Source organism: Haliaeetus albicilla, chromosome 6 (assembly GCF_947461875.1).
Source record: "Haliaeetus albicilla chromosome 6, bHalAlb1.1, whole genome shotgun sequence".
Taxonomy (NCBI): domain Eukaryota; kingdom Metazoa; phylum Chordata; class Aves; order Accipitriformes; family Accipitridae; genus Haliaeetus; species Haliaeetus albicilla.
This window is the reverse complement of record NC_091488.1, coordinates 7,933,970-7,954,956: the sequence shown is the minus strand read 5'-3', so window position 1 is coordinate 7,954,956 and position 20,987 is coordinate 7,933,970. Positions and strand designations below refer to the sequence as shown.

The window sequence follows — 20,987 nt, the reverse complement described above, 5'->3', positions numbered from 1 at the left end:
TCCCCAAGTTGTGTCTGTTTTACCTGTGATAGTAATTGGTGAGTGATCTCTCCCTGTCCTTATCATGACTCACAAGCTTTTCGTTATATTTTCTCTCCCCTGTCCAGTTGAGGGGGAGAGTGATAGAGCAGCTTTGGTGGCCACCTGGCATCCAGCTGGGGTTAACCCATCACAATGTTCCTACAATTCTCAGTGGAATGGAAAAAATAAATTTGTGACTGACTACTTTGCTGTGACATAGTATATAACAAGTGACATATTTGACATTTTCTCTGAACTAGTTAGTTCTTCGCTTTTGAATTTGATTATTTCCAAGTACTAGAATATGTAATCAGAAAGACAGAACATTTCCACGTTACTTTGATGTGAAAACTGAGGAATAACCCAAAGTAAGATAAACTAATGAGCTTGTGACTTTTTGGCACCATCATGATGTCTGTGTAAAGTTTCAAAGGTTTCTCTTTCTTTGGATCAGATATTTCTTAGGTCTTATCTTACGTCTCTTGACTTTCCTCAAGAATTCATTCAAGGATCAGAGAAACTATGTAGGAGTATTCTCCGTTCTCTAGTGAAAAAGCAAAGGGAGTTTAATTCTTTGATAAGGTAATCTTCTCTTTTAATTTTTTCTTCTTTTTTTTTTTTTTTTTGTGTGTGTCAGTTAAGTACAATCATGTTACCATAAAACAGATTCAAGTAGTCATCCCAAAGAACTCCCTTCAGATGCCTGGATTTTACCATCAGCGCTTGCAATGTCATATTCTCACTCATTCTTCAGTAATCTACAGATGGGTAGCTATCACTCGAATTTTTAAGAGGGACAAAAAGACCTGTTAGCATCCTTCCCCAGCAAGAGACACAAAGGCTCTCCTCTCTCCTTGCTCCCTCTAGGTTTCTTGACCCATTAAACATAGGCTTTTGGCCCTTTTTTGTACATTGGTAGTTCTCCTGATCCTGTACCACCATGTTTGCAGATTCTCACATTTGACTTTTAAAATACAAATAATTTGAGTCCTCATGCACTTTCAAGGGATGAAGTAATCCAAGGCAAAACATTTTGGGTTAATCAAAACTGATGTTTGAGGTTCTGTGTGCATGCTGTGCGTGCTTTTCCCCCTCCTTGCTTCTGCTATTTTGAAGCAAAGCACATCGCCCATTATCCTCCAAGTCTGCCTAAGTGCTGGATTCTTGTCAGCTTCATTTTACCACTTAAATTACAGCATAGGGATACAGAACAGGAACACATCTTTCACCACTCAGTAAATGTATGCAATGAATTATTAGCGTAGTCACTGGCACCGCAGACACTGAGCTTCCCACCAACAAACAGGCGCGTTAGTGCCCTGCTGTGGTTCTGTGTAGACCACGTCTGTGATTAACACGCACGCCCAGAAGAGGAATCAGGTCATTTTTATTTCAAGTTAATCCACCTTTACCGTAAGAAACCCAGGGCAGGAAGAACATCCACGTTTGTATTGTCCTTCACTGTCCCGGGCCGCTGCTGGAGAGCAGAAAACACCTCAGGTGAACAAGAGGGACCACGCTGGACAAGCCGGAGCCCCATGGCAGGCCTCAGGTATCTCTTTACTGGTAAAGGCAGGCCAATGGGATGTGGCCATTTTGGCGTACTTCCAAAAAGCCAGCGGGTCTGGTTTTTTTTTAAATTTCTTTCCAGCTCCTGCCCGACCTGGTGCCCATGAAATGGCGGCCCTCCACCTGCCCCAACGGCCCTGACTACCGGGGCCCCCTGCACCTGCTGAGGCGGCAGAGTGTGAAAGCGTAAAAGGGCGGGCTCAGCCTGCGCCCCTGGGGAGACCGCAAGGAAAAGCCACAGCTTCGAGCTAAAAATCCCTTCCTTTGGGCAACGACACGGCGCGGCCGAGGACGCCCGGACCCCGACGGGACCGCGGGGCCGGGCCGAGCCAAGCCGAGCGGAGCCGGGCCGCTCGCCCCCCTCCCGCCTCTACCCGATTTCTCCTCTTCCGATTGGTGGGTTCGGAAGCGCCGCTCTTTTCCGTCCAATTAGCGCCCTGCGTCCGTTGCTAAGCGATCGTTTCCAGGCCGCGCTGATCGCCCAGCTGAGGCGGCGGCCGCCATGGCGGGTGGGTGGCGGGACGTGGCCGGGGTCCGCATCGCCCCGGCTGAAGTGTGCTTCAGGGACGCGGTGCCGGGGGGCCGCTACCGGGCTGCCCTCAGCGTCCAGAACGGGCGGGTGGAGAGCTGTCGTCTCCAGCTGCTGCCGCCGCACCGGCCCCAGGTGAGGGGTGGCCGGGAGGGAAGCGGCGGGGAGCGTCTGCCCCCACAGCCCCCGGCCCGGCCGGGCGGGTGTAACGTCGTCGAGGCTTGCCTCTCCCTACGAGTCAGCTGTCGGCTCTGTGTTTGTTCGTGCAGCACCTCGCACCGCTCCAGCGTGCGTGAATAACGGTAGCGCCTCATGAGAACACCCCTCACGAGTGGGTCCCGCGGGTCTGTATCCTTCCCTCCCGGGCTTGCCCTGAGGAACCGGTACGCAGCCCGCTCACCTTGCGGTTCCCAGGCCCTCCTTGAGGTGCAGAACATTGCCAGAGGAAAAGTGCATCTCGAGGCCCTGCAGTTTTGCGGGGGAATGTCTGCCCCCAGGTTTGCCCAGCTAGGTAGGTCCTGTGTAAGAGGCTGCTTGGGCAGGTGTAAATGCTTGTCTGCGTTTAGCTACTGCGAATGGAAAATGCTACCATGGACTGTCTGAGCAGCTTATGAAACTGACTGGAATTTGCCGGTGAATTGGAAATTAAAATAGTTGAATAGCTGGATAAACTGGAAAGAATAAGAGGCAATTCTTAGAGCCAAAGTTGTCCGAATTGCTTCTTGTGTGACAGTTCAAAAGGAGGAAGCCAGTCTTGGTTTATTGTTTTCTTGTGAGAATGTGTAGGTCTCATTTCTATGATACTTGAAAAATGTTCTCATATAGAGCTTCAGATGAGGCTGCTCGTTTGAAGTCTGTAAGTCAGAATGAAATGAACCCCAGCCTTCCCAGTTCTGTATTTTCCTGAGGTCATGAGCAATTTGAAGAGAGCTTCCTTGTTTGTTAAACCCATAGTTTCTGTGGAAGTAAATTAGCTTTCTTGTATGTCTTACTACATGTCCCTTGCTGGTAACAAATCCTGCTTAGCTTTACTGGCTGGCTTTGCACTCTCCAGAAATTTATCCCTCAAGAAGCCCACGAGTTCCTTGTTACTTCAGGGAGCATTACGTAGAAATGGCTCACTTTGCTATGGTGTGAACACCAAACTCGTGGTGTGTTCCAGATCAGCTGAAGGGAACAACTTTTGAAATTGTTTTTGCTTGGATTTCCATAGGGCTGATTGATCGCTCTGTTACCTCATTTCTGTATTGTATGTTTCTAAGTTTTTTGAGTGTAGTAGTGCATTTGTGGTGCTTGCTTGCAGAGAGCTCTCTTGGAAAAGAGGGGTTTATAGTCTTTTCTCAAGATAGTATGATTACTGTTGATAGCATCTGATTAGTTCTGGAAAAATCATCGCATAGTCAGACTTTTTAAAGGCAAATGCATCTTTACAATTGTAACCAGTTTAGCCCTTGACTTTTAACGTATGTGGGTCCAGCAAAACCCGGCTGTGGTTAGTAGTTTTATGTTGCTCTTTCGTCTAGCTAGTTTATTATCTGTTAATTATGTCAAAATCAGGATCGAAGGGTTGAACTGGCATTGGGGGTGGAACAGATGCTGGTGTTGCTTTGTATTCACAGCAACTTGAACTGTGAATAAGTATATTCCAGGGTAGTCATTAAAATGATTGTCAGACAATTGAAGTACCTTGGATAATTTCACTATCTGTGTAGTCAGCCTTTCTTTCTGAGGTCAAGAGTGGCCAAGACTGTGTATGCCTTTTATCTCACCCTAAAATTTGCTAATTTGCATGACGTAGACAGCTTGATTTTTATTACACTGTAACTGAAGATTTTTGGAACGAGCTGGAAACTGTTGAGAGTGCTTGATCTGGTAAGGCTGTGCTTATTCTGTTTTGTTAGTTTTCATCAGCCTTATCAATTTTTCATGTGCTCCAGAGCTGGAAAGGCAGAGCCAGTTCTAGAAAAGAGAAAAGGTTATTCAACCATAACTTCTGAGTTTTTACCTCTGTGAGTATCTCGTGCCTTTTGCCAAGTATTTTAATGCTATTGTGCATGAGATGACTAATATGACAGTTAGGGGACAAAATTTCACTTCACATGCTCCATTCCTGAAAGGTCTGTTGTGTTGCCCTTTCTCATTCCCAGACCCTGTGCTGCTATCTGCGATTAGATGGCTCTGAAGTATATGACTCATCTGTAAATTTTCCGAGGCATACATTCATAGAGTGCAAGAACTGAAAAATAACCTTCCTTGAGCTGTCATAGTGCATGGCCAAGAAATGGCTTTCAAGGAATTTAGCTTACAAAGCAGTTTTCCATAGGTTTCATTAAAAATTCATAGTACGATATATTAATTTTCCCTTGTAGAGAATGAATATGCTTGGCTGTTTAATTCTCTTTAGAGAAGAGTTCAGTTTTGCACAGTTCAAAATTGAAACATGGCTGCTCTTTCAAAGTCAAGCCCCTAATCACAGTGCATATTAGATAACAAATTTCCTTTAGCTGAGTGTTTATACTGCTAGGAAAATTATAAGGGAATAAAGGAGGTGTGCAGACAATAGAATCAACAAATAGTAAATTAGATGTTTGCATATTTCAAACATAAATTAGAACAGAAAACTTAAAGAATACTGGCATGACTCTCTTTCAGAAATAAGCATTAATTAAAATGGACATATAGAGCAGAAACATATTGTGGATAGAGTGATGTGAATCGTAAGGAGACTGAAACACCAGAGAGGCTCTAGACCTTGCTGTGAGGCTTTTCTAGGAAAGTGGGAACTGCTGGATTTCCCACTACATGCTAGTAGGTTACTCATGTATACTGTTCGAGGAAAGATGGGCAGGAGGTGTTGGATATAAGTAGATGCTTACAGACAACAACAAATCCAGAATTATTTTTTTGAGAGATGAAAAAGGTGCTTTCTGTCAGCTGCTTCTGTTTTTTTTTCTCTTTCATTTGACTCCCAAAATTGGAGGTGCCATGGGCCTTTCAAGCAGATTTTTCAATGTACAGTGAGACTTTCTGTTGATGTCAGCTGAATGTCAGTCAGACCTAGAGAAAACTCTTATGCTGTCTCCTTTTGCTGCTGCTTTGGACTGAGACTTAATCCTTATTCCTTTCTCAGGTACTAAAAAGATTCTGCATTGAGTAGTAGCTGAGTTAATTTTGTATTGTTTTAGAAGGTTTATTGCAATGGTAGGAAAAGCTCTCTTGAAAGACTAGAAATGATATTTACTCTTCCATGTAATTTGATGCATTAGTATTCATTGTGTCTTTCTGTTTCACTGTAAAAAGTCTGGGCTTCAGTAAATAGGAAAAAAAATTTTATAAATCCTGCATATTTTAAAATTGGTTGTGAATTTTAAATCAGTCTGCATATTCTTCTGAAAATGAGCCACATGTATATGTTTTTTAATCTAGAAATGTTTAACAATTTAAAAAAAAAAATGTTCTCTTAAATTGCAGTTTAAACTGATTGTGGAAAATCCAGAAAAACCTGTTGCATCTGGACTTCAAGTTACAGCTGTTGTGGAATATTATCCTGAGAGTGAAGAAGATCTTCAAGATAGACTACTTCTTTTAATAGAAGATGACATAGTTGATATCCCCCTGCTTGGGTATGACGGTCAAAAGTTCATATCCTGCTGTTACTATTTGCAGTTCAATCTTATGGAAAGTTTGCGAATACATGTCACCTATGGCTATGTAATTAATCTGTCAGTTGCCTTGAAAACAAATAGTAGGTTTCCTTACAAAAGTAAGATTCCCTGCCCGCCCCCCCCCCCCCCCCCCCCGCAGCATACAGGTAAGAAGTTAATTGGGGTTATGTCCCTCTAAGATCCTAGAGAGAGTTTGGGTTTTTGTTTTTGCTTTATTCTAAGTTGGTTGTGATAACGTTGATAATTTCCACTTCTGTATCAACATTAGACAATTTAACATCTACTCTTAATGTCTTCCCCCCTTACTGAACCACTTATATAAAAGATTGTCCATATTTGCAAAACTGTATTATAGTGAAACATATGTTGCCTAATTCTAAAAATATGGTGTGTGTTTTAGAATAAGGTCACACATTGAAGGATCATTTTCATCAATCCGTGTGTGATTGTGCGTGCCTATCTATGTGTGTGTATATGGATATATGTCTCGTATATTGTATGTAACATATATTAGTTGGAAAAAGGAAGCTTCTAAATATAGTTTATCAGAGTTAGCCTAGGTGGTTATGTGAGGATAAGGGGAAATTGCTCTGGAGTACCTTTCTCTCCTTTGTCTATAAAGGTAAATTAGAATGACAAACTTCTGTTTACAGGTCCAGCTTTTAGATGCTTAAATCAGGACAGATGAATCCCATAAACTATTGCAAATCATAGGTTTTATGAAAATCTTGACATTACAAATTACATGTACAGACAGAAAGGAAATTCCGTGGAGATTTTTCAGTATGTGAGTTGTTTTTAAAAATCAAGCAATCCCACAAATGTCTCATGCTAGCCTGAAATGTGTAAGGTTTTGCCTTCAGATAAGCAATGCTTACTCCTACATTTTGTTTACCTGTTATGTCATGATCTTTTTCGCTGATTTGCTTTTCCTCATTTAATCTTAAAAGTTGTGGGAATTTTTTTATTTTAATGTTGTACTCTTGTTAATGTAGAACACAAATAGTTAAGTCTGATTGTCTACCATTGGAAGACTTGGAAATAACAATTTCAATTAGTTGGGTTTTTTTCTGTAGTGTTTGTAAACTCTTATTCTCTTAGACCATGGTATTAAACAATGCTATTATAGCTTTCTTTAATTAACTTCAGAGAAATTTAAATGGAAAGCCCTAAATGCTTTTCTTTGGCTGAAAGACAGGGATGACTTTTCATAAGGTAAATACAGAACTTAGTAATTCAATATGATTGTTTTACTATTAAAGATAGCTGTCTCTAAATATGTTCTCCCAATCTGTATTTTCCTAGAAGAAAAAAGTGATTAGGGAACACTTTAGATTTTTTTATGTTTTTAATTTTTATTTATTTTTATGTGGGTTTTTTTGTTGTTGTTTTGGGTTTTTTTTTTTTTTTAGATTTTATTAAGGTAGTATTGTGGAGGTAAGACCACTTAGGGTGATAATGCTATTGGTGACTCCTTTCTGGAAAGGACTTGCACTAGATTGTTAAGTATTTCAAATCTTCATGTTTAACTGGCTTTTGCAGGGAAAAAAATTGACAGGCTACAATAATTTTTTTTGCTTGTTTGGAAAAAACAAATATACTTTGTGATTCTTTTTAAATCAGTCTTTTTCCTAATGTATTTTGTGTAATGCATGTCTGCTGTTTATAGATAGATGATGATCAATTATTGCACTGAAGGGTCACTAAATACATGTTATATTTTTCCATACAAACATAGTTTAAAATACACCATTAACCATTTTGAGAAAATAATGTACATAGTGTAACACTGGTTGAGAACTACTAGGCAAAAGATTTTTTTTTTGATAAAAATTGCATTATCACTATGAAATGTCCACGAAAGTGTTTAATTTGGTGGAACAACCTGAAAATATTTTCAGGGAAATATTTGCAATGTTCTGTTTTGAAGGACAGACGTCCCCCTTCCCCCGAATTTATTTAGTTCTGATATGGGTTTTTTCACTTCCTATTTAAAAGTTTGTGCATTTTTTTACATTTTTAATAATGTTATACTATTTCTACTGATGTATCAATAATAATGTAAACACTAATGCTACTTTTTCTAAAATGTCAAGAATTGAAATAAGTGATTTTAAAAATTGTTGAGGCTATGCTTAGATATACATCAGATTGCTATATATTTTTTGACACACAAAAAATCTCTTATCAGCAACAAATTCTGATTTTTGGCCAACTCAAATATAGTGTTTATTTTCATTATCTCTGGTGAATGTCACTCAGATAGTGTATTGGCAATATATCTGAAGAGTTGCACATCTGCAAAACAGAATTAAGTTTTAAAGCATGTGACAAGAAGTTCAGAAAATTCATAAATATAATCCAAGATAATGTGTTATTGTATAAGAAATATTTGGAAGTTGCTGATATTACTCAGACTGGCCTCTTTAAATGTCTGCTACTTCTCTCTTACCTGTTAGCTTTTTTGTAGTCTTCTTTCTTTGAACTTATATTGTTTTTCAGCCTTTATTTCTGTATGGGTTTTAGGCCAATATGTACATATATGTAATTCACACTGAATTTGTAGAAATTGTGGGTCTGCATGTTTTGTCCCTAGAATTTTATTGAAAGAAAGCTTCACTGGTGGTTTAGGAAAAAGCATGAAAAGATTTAAACTTTTTGCCAATAATTTCTGTGATTCTTTCAATCGCATCTAGTATTCATTTTAAGGTAATCTTTAGTCTGGGATGAGATTCATTGAGAGTGTAGGCAAGGTTAGTTTCCCATACAACATTAAACTGCAGTAACACTTATTTTTGTAACCATTTATTTGGTAAAAAATGCCACCAAAAGAATTTTATTTCTATTGTGCTTTAGTGACATTAATATCACAGTTGTTTGGTTTGCAAGTAAAATAGCTGTTACGTGTTTGCCTGACTCATGAGACTAGATCCAGTGGTTAATCATATTGATTTGTGGCTCATGTATTTGATATAAGTTTTGGAGACAAAACAACATTCTTAGCTTAATCTCTACAGCACCATGGATTTATGATGTGCTCAGTAATACAAGTGTAATGATTTAGTTATGTAAATATTAGATGGCCATAGAAAATACTTATACTCAAGGTTTGGGAATGTGTTTCAAACAAGCCAGTTGCGGTTGAGTAGTGGTGGGGTTTTTTTTGTTTTTTGTTTTTTTTTTTAATCATTAACAGAAACTCTGCATCCAAAATTTTTTTGAAATATAGTAATTAAGAATTCTTTTTTGTTTTAAAAAATATTAAGAAAACATTGAAATTAGGCATTTCCAGGGGTAAATTCCATCTTCATAAAAAAACCCCAACCAAATACAAACCGGCAAATTAAACCAAACAAACAAACCCCACCCTGTATTAAAAAACAAACCCCCAAACCTTTAACTTGACTATCTGTCTTTTTCCACAGGTCAGTACCTATTAAAAAATCTCACTGCAGTTAGAATTTATGCTTATTCTTGTCCACTTGGGAAGTTTATATGTTTGGATCTTGAGAGGAGAGATACTTGTGTTTCATTTTTCTAACAAAGCTTCTTGGAAGAATGTCTGAATACTTGGAACATGTGAAGTTTTTACAGTCTTTGCAAGCGTACTCTAATCTTGATAGCAGTTTCCTGGTATTTTTTTTGTTGTTTGTTTGTTTTTTTAAATTGTTTTGTTGTTTGTTGTGTTTTTTTTCTGCATCCTTTTGGTCAGGACCATCTCTTCCAAGAATTTACTAATTTATTTTTTTGCATTACAATAAATTATTAAAGAGAATTAAAAACAGTGTATTAACATTCCCAAGAGCAATTTCTTTTGTTGCATTTCCTGATTAATTTGTTTTTTTGTTTTCCCCTGTCTCCCTTCCTTTCCCTCCTGCTCCCCACCTCCCTTTTGCAGTGGATTATATGGGCAGGGTCTAGCTAGCTCAGCCAAGGAGATTTATCTTCCTGCTCCATTTAGTCTTCATTACCGCGTGTAATGCAGATCATGAGATTCAATTGTTCCTGCGTGTTCCTGTTTGTGGTTAAGAGGAGATAGACTGCTGTGCTGATGTAAAATTCCAATTGTTATCAAACAGTTTTATGTGAGATCAGAGGTGTGATTGTATTAGAAATTGGAGCCTCTAAAATACAAGTTTCCTGAAGCGAGTATGATCTTTTCACTATAGCTAAGCAGTACCCAGCACAGTGATGTCATCATGCTGGTTGAGGCTCTTAAATAAATAATACAAATAACTTGTGTCATTATCCACTTCTGTCTGTTATAGTAAGTTTTGTTGAAACCACATAAAGTATCTATCAAACATGAAGACTGTAAATTGAACCTGGCATGCATGTTTTCCCTCTGCTTTTAGTTCAGGCAGCAGAATAATGAAATATTGTGAGTGTTTAACTTTGGTCTTATTTTGTGATGCAACTAACTCAAGATAGTTTTATTTAAAGTTCTTTGTACTACAATAAAGTATTTGAAATTAAACAGAAATTTATACATTCCATTTTGACTAGTTGTTTAAAGGTATGTTGTTTTAATGTTGCACTAAATAGCCATTAAAGTAAACAGCTTGATAGATAGCTAGATCTCTTTTACACCTTCCCTGTGTACTCTATACTGCTGAAGTGAGTTGCATAAACATTGGTAGGAGAACAAGGAGAAAAGGAGAATTCTCTTCCACTGGAGTGCTTAATCAAATTTCTTTAAAAACACAAAGGTATTTTCAAGTTTTAGGAAAATATAACCATGTCTTTTCTCTGCAGATTAATTCCGTGCTGTTATCTGGAAATTGAGTCAGACATTAATTTTGGTGCAGTGATTGCAAACAGTAAAATAATTAGTAAAGAGATTAATATTGCTAACCATGGATCATCTTCAGGTAAATATTTAGTATGGATTAAATTATAAAAATATTTTATTGCCTTGGCAAATGTAATTTTATGCAATTTAACACTTCAGTGGCCAAGTAGAAATTAACTGGAGTTCTGGGTTATGCAGATTATGAGTGTTGTAGCTAAAGGTGTTATAAATGGCCCATTGCTTCTGTAGGCAGTATTATATTTCCACTTAGGGAAGAAAAATGAATTTAGAACTTTGCCAAATTTTAGGAGTTTGCTACTTATGAGTCCCACCTGAAAGAACTAAAAGTAACAGTTTCTCATTGGCTTACTATGCTCAACATAAATAATAGTAAATCACATCTGGTCTTGCTTTGTTGTCTTTGTGATTCTGTGATCCCAATAGCTGTCTAGTAAATAAATTACAAGCTCCCTGTGCTTTCAGAGCTAAAGTCCTCTAGGATGGGAATTGAACCATATTTGTTACCAGAAGATAATGAGAGGTCTGATATTGCTGCTATAGCTTTTGAAATCATACAGCTTTCAAAACATGCACATCCTTCAACTTCTGTGAGGGACCCTTCCAAGGAGTGTAAGAAACATGGAGAATGGAGTGTAAGAATGCTTATGTCATCCAAGTAACCTATTTGACTGCCTTTTCCACTGGACAAAGCTGCAGACACCTTTCTCTGGAAGTAGGGTGGCAACTATGCTGAGTTTCAAACAACAAATTTAAGGCAGTTAATTGGTTTTGTTGTTCACTTGTACAGCTGTTTATTATATCACAAAGTATCTGTGTTTGCATTAGGCCAAGGTTTTGTGAACATTTGCTTCATAGATTTCCACAAGAAATATTGTACGAAGAGAAAAATACATGATTGTAGAAACATAGAAATGGGTTGCAATATATATTTAAAAAAAAATATCAAATGGCTGTCTATTTAGAACAGAATTTTATTTTTTATTTTTTTTTCCAAAAAAAAGGCATTTTTTTTTCTAGCTCGCTCAACTTAAAGGTGTAGTATGTAGTTTATATAATCAACTCTTACTCATACATACTAACTTCTTACTTTGAGGAATTATGATTAGATAAAGAAAATGAGGTAACCTACAGTACATATGCATCTACAACTAATTTGCATGATGTAAAATTTCTCATGTTGTACAGGAACTGTTTCTAGTTATAAAATCTGTTGTATCATACATGCAGGCTGCGTGATGGAGTTTTGCAGGATTGGACAGAGGCAAAATTAGAATGAAATCGGTGGTTAGTGAAGAATGTATTGAGGGCAGACAAAGGAAGAGCTGCTGAATCTGTGTTTTTGTAGGTTCTGTAAATTGTAATACAGCAGGTCGCACTAACAGGCAGTATGTAAACTATCAGCAGGAAGTTCTGTATGCTGGCCTGTGACTCAAGGATTGCATTTCATGTGTTATCCCATGCACAAAATGAGTCCTTTGTTCCTGCTTCTGATCTCATATCAGAGATTATTGTCTGAGGTCAAACAGTGCATTTTTCCTACAACATTTGAAACAGTTTCTTGCTATCTATGATATAATGACAGATAATCAGTGCTGCTGGTTAAATACACATTTAATAATCTTGTCACATTTTAAAAAATATTTTTATAACCTAGAAATATTCACTGTCCTCTCCTGCAATAAGTCGTGTTGTGTACATACCAAATCATGAAAACTATTGTTACCTGCAATATGCCGTTAACTTTCTGGCTTTGGTAGCTGCCTGGAGCTGTGTATAAAATAGCATATAACTTACAAAATGTTACCTACAGCTGCTTTATAATAACGACTTTATAGTCGTTATATATATGCCTTTATAGTAACGACTAACCAAGAGCTTTTGTATCTTCACCTTTCTACACATCCTGTGTTCCTTACTCTTTTTAGCTTCTGTAACTTCTTTTGTTTGGAATGCGAGTACCTTTTCTGTTACAATCACAACTTGTGAAGTGGCATTGTACATGTGGGTGTAATATTTAAAGAAACCTTGGAAATAATGATCTACTCTGTGTTAGAGAGAGTTTTGGAAAAGATTAACTCCATGTTTCCTGTTTCCATAGGAAAATGTACTGCTTGTGAATATCTGCATTATGTGTTTTGTAATCCCAAATGTGTAACAGGAGAATATAAATCTACAACTTTATGTTGTGTAACACGCTGTGTATTATTCTGTTTCTTTTAGGTGCATTTAAAATATCATATGATGGTGTTGTCCTGCTTAACATAGAACCTACTAGCGGAGTGGTAGAGCCGAAATCTATAAAGAAGGTTAAAGTGGATATCTGCACAGATGTACCCAGAATCATCAAAGAAGTGATAAAGTGAGTGTATGACTGAAGAAATCCAGCTTTATAAGTTATGTTTTTGTCTGCTATTAATTCTAGTCTTTATTGTGCATGTTTATTTAAAAAAGTTAAGACAGTTGCTGTCTTCCACATTTATTTTTATTAAATCAATTTGATGATTATGTTATCTCCACAGAACAATGATGCATAAATTGCATACCTGGATGTGTTATTAAAGACCTCTCATAAGTTGTAATGATATGGATGTTTGCACATCTCTCAGTGTACAACTAACCAAGAGCTTTTGTATCTTCACCTTTCTACACATCCTGTGTTCCTTACTCTTTTTAGCTTCTGTAACTTTGCTATTTTTCTTTTGGCTCTGTGTTTCAGAAGTCTTAGAAACATGATGTCCTTTGGTGTATCTTATTTTAAATGGAGGGGATGTATTTGCAACCACTAACTCTTTTAAGAATAGACTATTTTTAAATGCCTACTTTGTCTCTCTACAAATGGTGAATATAGACTTTTTAGGAGGTGCCAGAATTTGGAAGTGGATACCAATCCGGAAAGTCCTTTTTAATCCTGTTTTCTTATAATAGTGAATAAGGTGTGGCTGGGTATTTTTGAGAGGGTGGGGGTGTTTCCTGTTTTGTTTTTATTAAGATATATGACTTAAATAGTTCAGTTCTTGCCGTTCTTGCTTTTTGTAGCCTGTTGGAAAAGAAAATGAAAGGAAAGGAGAAAAATTCTATTAAGAGTGCCTGGCAAGACAATATCTGTATTTTGCCACACAGTTACATCCTCCTTCATATATTTTCTTTGGTTACTGAGTTTCAACCTTTTGGTTGGAAAGTGTCATGCTTTCTGCCTTTCCTTTGCTGTCCAGGCTACCACCACTGTTTTCTTCACCCCATCTTGGTTAAATGACTACTGTCTCCTGCAGTCTTGTAGGTAGTTTATCTATTAAACTGAAAGAACATAACTACACAGAGCTCGGACTTCATCCTTCAGCCATTTCCTGCCTTAAATTCTACATAATTCTGTCAGTGAATTTGGCATTTCTTAGTCATTGCTATATCCTTTAGACTAAATGAAATCTTAAGTTTCCTTGTCAAGCCTTGCACGAATATCTAAATATATGTGTATACCTTTGTGTGTATATGTATTTAAAAAAACAGGGTAATACTGAAAGTCTTACGATGGGTATTTGACAGGAATTTGACTTGGAGAAATAGTACAGTTTTGATGAAAACACCCTGGTTATTTCCATTTGCCTTGTCCTCTAAGCATTTTTCTTCTATGTGCAAGCAAAATGCTTTTCAGAGGAGTCTACTCTTTTTTTTTTTTTTTTTTTTTTTTTGATATTTCTTTTCTGTCTTGGAGAATCTCCTAATCACGGTTCAGAAGTTGAAAGATGATATATTTAGAGAGTTTGAGATCCTCTCCTAGATCCCTTGTGTAGTTGTATATGTGACTATTCAAAACAAAGATTTTATTCTTTTGGGTTTTTTTTGCTCAGAGGCTAGTTGATTCTATTAGAACAATAACTTATATTACTAAATTTGATTTTGTGCAACAAGAACAAATATGCTTTGTTCCAGTAGAATTCTAATAACAAAGATTTGTACAATGTGTATATAGTCCTTTGGTGTTTTGTGGTATCATCAAAACCAAGCATTCAGGCAGGAACAGCAGCAGTTCTTTTACACTTATTCAGATGAACTTCTAGCTCCAGTTGCCTAAGACAAAATTACTAAATATACGCTGAAATTGGTATCTAGATACAAAGATTCTCAGAAATAAGAGCACTGTATCATCTGTGGACTTCTGAGTCTTTTGAGATGTCATTCCTATTGTTTCAAACACTAAAAAAGGAAAAAGGGGAAAAACTCAAAAAGCTCTCCAAAACTTCACCATGTATTGTGTGATTCTTCCTGATTGGTAATATTCCTGTTAGGTATCACATTGTCAAGTACACTCTTCCCTAACCACCCCCGCCCCCTCCCTGCTTAGTTTATCTATGGAAAGCCAGTGATTTAAATGTTCTGATTTGGTTCAGTTTTGCATAGGTTCTAATATAAATCAAACTAATTATTTCTAACACTTTTCTACATTACCTATTGCTGCTTGCTACTCTTACTGACAGAGTGGAGTTGGAAGGTCATGGCTGCACTGAAGTATGGATCAAAGCTGTTGTGGTTGAACGAGTTCTTAAAGTTCTAGGAGTGTCTTGTGGAAATGTATTGGAATGTATTAACTTTGGACCAGTTTACTTTGGGTCTTCAAAGACTGAACAAATATCTTTATACAATGAAAGTCCTGAGTGTACGGACTGGGTAGCAGTACTGGAAGACAATGCCATTGGAGGAGAGATGGTAAGAAACTATTCTAGCTTTTATTTTAGTTAAAAACTTGTTCTCATTTCTGCTTTAGCATTTTTTGTTACTCAACATTCATCTTCTAGTACTATGTCATACTATTTCCTGATCAATAGGCTTTCTGAAACTTCTGTCCAACCAACAAATTATTTACTATAATTTAACCTTGGAATTAAGTTTTTCAGATATTTCTGTTTCACTATGTGACATCTTAAACTTAACAATGTTAAGTACATCCCCTGGGTGTTTTTTTTTTTTTTTCTTTTGTTTGTTGTTTTTTTTGAGTGGATTTGCTTGAAATCCTACTGGATTTCTTATAATTTAGTAGGAATTATCAAAATATATTTTGGTATTCTATGATGTTAAGCATGTGTAGTTTCACTTTTTTTTCTTGGACAGTGAAATCATCTGAGTGAGCATCATCCTTAAAAAAGGGAATTCAGAATATTGACATGAAATTTATGTTTAAAAATTGATTAATTAGCCATGTGATATGTAACTATGTTAGTGCTATTACTTACATTATATCTTTCTACTTTTTTGTGAAAGATATCAAAATGTATGTATTGGGGAACCCCCCCCCCCCCCAAACAAGCCACCAAACACAAAAGTGGAAGCAGAACAGGCTGAACTATTCCATATTTTGATTATTTTTTAGGGGACAGATCTTCAGAGGAGTGCAGATGCTGTTTTACAAGACTTGAGCCTCAAAAATAGAACAAGAGATATAGATGTTTCCACCTTGATCTTGTGCATTCCCAACCAAGGAACCTTGCAACCTTATGAGAAATCATTGGTTACATTGTGCTTTAGTCCAAAGTGAGTGGTCCAAATTAGACACATGCACACAAGTTGATTGGTCTAAACTCTTCTGTAAAGAGCTATGTTAGAGAAAATAATTTGCAGTTAAAGTGTCTGCAAATTTTTTTCTGAATGACTTTTTATGTATTTGTGTGTTAAAAGAAATTGCTTGGCATGATACCACAAATGAGAAAGCAAAGTCTGAAGTGATTATCTAGGAGATGTTTTACAATATATTAAGGATGTATTTGAACCAAGAATTGGTTAAGCTTGTTTTGTGAGAACAAGAATTTTATTAGATTAGATTTTGCCAAGGGAACTAATTGTAGCTCCCATTAAACATGTTGAATCTCTAAAGATTGTTGAGAGAGTTCTACAGTGTCAAATTAAGTGCCTTTTTAATGACTGCAGATTTATTTCATAAAGATATAGTATATGTGCAGCATTATGGCAATATATATATTTCATCACCAAAAGACTGAAACATTTTGGAGAGCTTTCATTCCATTGAAAAAAAAGTAAGCACAAAGGAACATTTCTTCTTCACGTAAGAAAAAGAAAATGTGCTCTTGCCCTTTCCCTTACTTAAACTCTAATTAGAAGTGATTATTATGCATGTAATATTAGTTTAGAAAACTTGTAGGCTGGAAAAGATATCAAATGACTAGTATATAAGCATACAGATATTCTTGAGCTTAAATTTGTTACTGTTCCATTTTCTGAAAGGAAGTATAAAGATCATTTGTTCAAGCTGTAACCAACAGCAAAGAAGCCAGACTGGATGATGAAAAACAAGCCTTGATTTTTTAAAACTTTTTTTTTGGGCGGGGGGTTGAGGTGTTTTTGGTTTTTGTTTTCTTGGGGTTTTTTCCCCCCATCTTGTAATTAGAGATTGTGACTCTTACAGAAGATTTAAAAGGGACTTTGGAGTAAATGACTCATCACTGAAACAAGATTACGTACTGTTTCTGAGATTTGAAGCTGTTGGGAATAAAGATGGCTATCTGCAGGCCCTTGATGATGGCACAGCATTCACAGGTACGTTATCAGAACTGTATAGTCACCATCAGAAATGTATATATGGATGATAAAACTGTGTATCTTGATTTTTTAAAAATTTTTTTTTTAATTTCTTCATCATAGTTTTATGGGAAACCTGTGTTTATTTTATTTATATCAATACAGATAAATTATTGTAACTTACATCTTTAATGCTTTAGCACCAAAAACTCTTTGAACAGTGAGTAGAAAGGAGGAGGGAATAATGCATGTCATGAGTACACCTGCTGGTAGTGAATACCTGGGACTTAATTATAAATGTAAATATTTGGAGAATATAAAAAAGAGCCCAGCCATTTGCAAGTCACCAGCACTTTGGTAATACCAGTTTTGTGCATTTTCAGGTGAATATTTGATCACCCTCAACTTCCTTAATGAGGGAATATGTTATCTAACAGCCATTATAAGTAAGCATGTCTATGTTAAGTTTATAGAAAATTGCATTATAAATCATACTGTATTATGGTATTATTTTGTTTTTGCAACCATATAACTACAGTATGACCTTTCTGTTTGTAAGCCAATAGGTGTGTGAGGTTTTTTTTTATTTGTTTATTTTTTGTGTTTGTCTAATGTAGTGAATCATCCTCATCACATGGAGTTAGCCTTGACAGGTTCTGGGCTTCCTGTCATGTTAACTTTTAATCCAGGACCAGTTATTAAGTTTATGGACTGTTTTTTGGGCGAACAAACACAAGTTCTATGCACACTCAGAAATGAATCTGAGTCCCTTCCAGTAACATTCAGCTTCTGCAAGACCGCTCACTTTAATATTTTTCCTGAAAAAGGAAAAATTAAAAAAAGATCTGCAAAGGTAACTAACTCTTTCTCTTAGATTATGTAGAAATGCAGATTACTTTACAGTGGACAGTGGTGGAATTTCTTGAATGTAAACCAGAACAATTTCATTTCAGTAGCCATGATGTTTAATATCAGCCAAACATATAATTTTTTTCCTTATGTAGAGTCTTTGAATGCTCTTTCCTGTATTCCAGGAAGCAGCAAGTGTTATTTTAAATTTCAGAAAAATAATTGTAATACTAAAGAAACTTTAGCCAGGTTTTTCCTGGCTTTAAAGTTTTTTGTAGCTTACTGACTTGAGAAGCATTGGTTCATAATCAAACCTTTGCAGGATCCTTTTGATTTTTTTTTTTTTTTTCAGTAAATCAAAAATACTTGAGTAAGATAACATTTATTTTAATGGAAGAAACTTTGCCAAACTTAAGTCAAATATGGAAACATCCATAATTTCATAACCTGGAGCTCAGGGCACAAGAGAGAACAAGTTGTCCCAGAAATGAGCAAGTGAGACTTGTTCTGATGTGTAGCAGTTTTCTATTTCCTTATATTGCTAATTTATGTGTGACAGTTGGCATACTCTAAAAGCCCAGTTTTGAACACCTATCTTAGAAGTAAGTGTGGAGAGAAGTGACTCAATTAAACAGAATTACACAGAACTTTTCTCTTTGCTTTTCTGCCTCATATGTCTCATAATGACTTTTCTTTTCCAGGATGTGATATTTTCATTTTCTCCCCATCAAATAGGAACATTTAAAGTGAAGCAAGTTGTTGATATCATTGGTACAGGACTAGAGAATAATAATTTACAGGTTTCGAAGACAAAATCCTTTCATCGCATGTATTTGAGCTTTATTGGTGTGTGCAAATCTAAACGGAAAAACATTCTATTCAAAGTTAATCCTGGTAAGATGCTAAAAAGATAAGTGACAAGTGATAAAATGTTTTAAAAGTAGATTTTTTTAACATTGTAGAAGAGATTTTTTTATTGTTTTTAGTTTGTTTTTAAAAAATAATATCTCTTTGGGACTAGAAGGAATGCTCAATTGTATGACATATACTCATGAGAGTATAAAACAATAGCTAAAATAATGGTAACATCCCCCCCCCCCAATATTTTAACAAAAACTGAACTGTTAAAGCATAAATTTTCATCGTATGATTATTTAACTTTTATAAATCAGAAAATAAAGGCTTCAGTTTTTGGCAGCGATGCCATTACAAAGTGCTAATATGTTTCAGTTGTAAGTAGAGAGACGGGTAAAGCACAGAAAGAAGTTAGGAAAGATAACAGGGTATTCTTTATTGATTGAAAGTTACTAGTGCCAGGTGAATTTGCTAGTTAATACAGCCTGCTACCTGTCCCATGTCCATTGACTCTTCCCATCCTATGAAGCCTATGCCAGCATAAAGAATCTTTCAGGATATGTAATAATTAGTCTCTAATATGTTCCTCATGTTCCTAACCACTTTACAGCAGATTTGACTAAGCCTGTCACTGGATTTTAAAACCAGTCATGGGAAACGTAGCTTTTTCTAGCATCAAATATACCATAGCATCTGCAGGTAGTGTGAGTGCAACGGGGCTGTACTGTACAGTGGTCCATCTCGTTTCTGTGTGTAGGTAAGGAGGGGAGGTTGAATATTCCTTAAGTGACTGCTGCCCACTTGAAGATGTGCTCACTAATGAAAAACAGGAAGGCAATACCCATATTTGTCAGAGAGTGCATTGGGAAGTAAAAAGAGGAAGTCATTGGAAAGTCGGGATAAAATGTTCTTTCTACAAGTATCAGAATGGTTGATAAGCCACTGGACATTCCTGCTACTTTCAGGAAGGTATTTCAAGTCCATGGCAATCAAGAATTGATGAGAAACTAAAGTTTTGCAGGCTCTGGGTTTTATTGTTGAAATCTAGGACTCCTGCAGTTTTTCTGCTTCAGAAATACAATTAAAATATGTTTCTGTGGATCAAAGATTTAATGTAGTATTCAAGTTTTGTCAGCTTTTCTAAATGCTCTTGTCTGACATTTGCTCTATTAATGTCCCCATTCTGCTCCTGTTTGCAGGTTTATAAAGAGGTTATGAGGGGTAATTGTGCTCTATAGGCTACTGATATCTGTGTTTTGCTTTTAAGCTTTATTGAAGCGTGGAGGGAAAGTGAGTTTTTTCAGATCCTATGTAGATGGTCTCTATATCTTCCTGTTCTCTTGTCCCAGTCTCTGTGGATGAGTATGTGTACTTGTCTCTCTGCATTCGGTGGAGGGGGGAAGAGACTGGAATGAAGCTTCTTGCAAACTGTGCCTCCCTGGGCAGTAGAAGTTGTAATCACTCCTATAGTTTGGAAGATGGAAAATACTTTGGTGTTTTTTCTTTTTCTTTTTTTTTTTTTTTTTTTTTAGCCATTTTAGACTAAAGTGAGGTTAATGTGGGTAAAACCAATATGTGTAGTATAATGTATCAGTTTTTGTGCAGGTGAGGGAGGAAGGGGCAGTTGAGGAATGGATTTACTTATTTGTAGTGCTGTTTTAAACATGTACTTAATGTAAGGAGAGGTGAGAAAACACATGGCCTAGTTTCTGTCATAATTTTTCTCTTTAATGTGTATGTGCTTTTCTAAAACTAGAGTGAAAAAGATCTGAGCTCTCTTTTTAGTTGTGCTAGCTTGGGAGTTCTTTGTTGAAAATCATGCCTGTGTTTGCAGCCCTTAAGACAAGCTTTAGGACACCGTGGACAGTGTTGTGACAGAGGCAGCTCTGAGTGTTTGGTCATGTGCATGTGTAAGACAAAATGTCACAGCTGGACATAGTAGTAGTGGTTTGGGCTCTAGTATTTGTTAGTCTGTGATCTAGGCCAGGGAATGCAGCTGGCTGTTAGTGTGGTCGCCTTCCCTCTTGTTTGAGAAAAACATGATGGGATGGGTGCCTGATTGTTGCGCTGCTGGGTGGACCAGTATAAATTAAGAAATATTTTTCTAATACTTTGAATTTTGTTTAGAAAGTATTAGCGTAAGTGTATGTAACATGTTTTA

General features: G+C 36.6%; 1 protein-coding gene across 1 annotated transcript in view; it reads left to right on the top strand.

Moving 5' to 3' along the window:
• Window positions 1-2,092: 2,092 nt before the first annotated feature.
• CFAP47 (cilia and flagella associated protein 47) overlaps window positions 2,093-20,987 on the top strand; it is a 334,652-nt gene continuing 315,757 nt past the window's right edge. Inside the window, exons 1-9 of the mRNA XM_069784915.1 lie at window positions 2,093-2,254; window positions 5,591-5,742; window positions 10,540-10,655; window positions 12,818-12,956; window positions 15,070-15,298; window positions 15,960-16,120; window positions 17,010-17,161; window positions 17,740-17,975; window positions 18,673-18,865. Of these exons, the coding sequence (XP_069641016.1) occupies window positions 2,093-2,254; window positions 5,591-5,742; window positions 10,540-10,655; window positions 12,818-12,956; window positions 15,070-15,298; window positions 15,960-16,120; window positions 17,010-17,161; window positions 17,740-17,975; window positions 18,673-18,865 (1,540 nt within the window). The remainder of the gene's footprint in view (window positions 2,255-5,590; window positions 5,743-10,539; window positions 10,656-12,817; window positions 12,957-15,069; window positions 15,299-15,959; window positions 16,121-17,009; window positions 17,162-17,739; window positions 17,976-18,672; window positions 18,866-20,987) is intronic.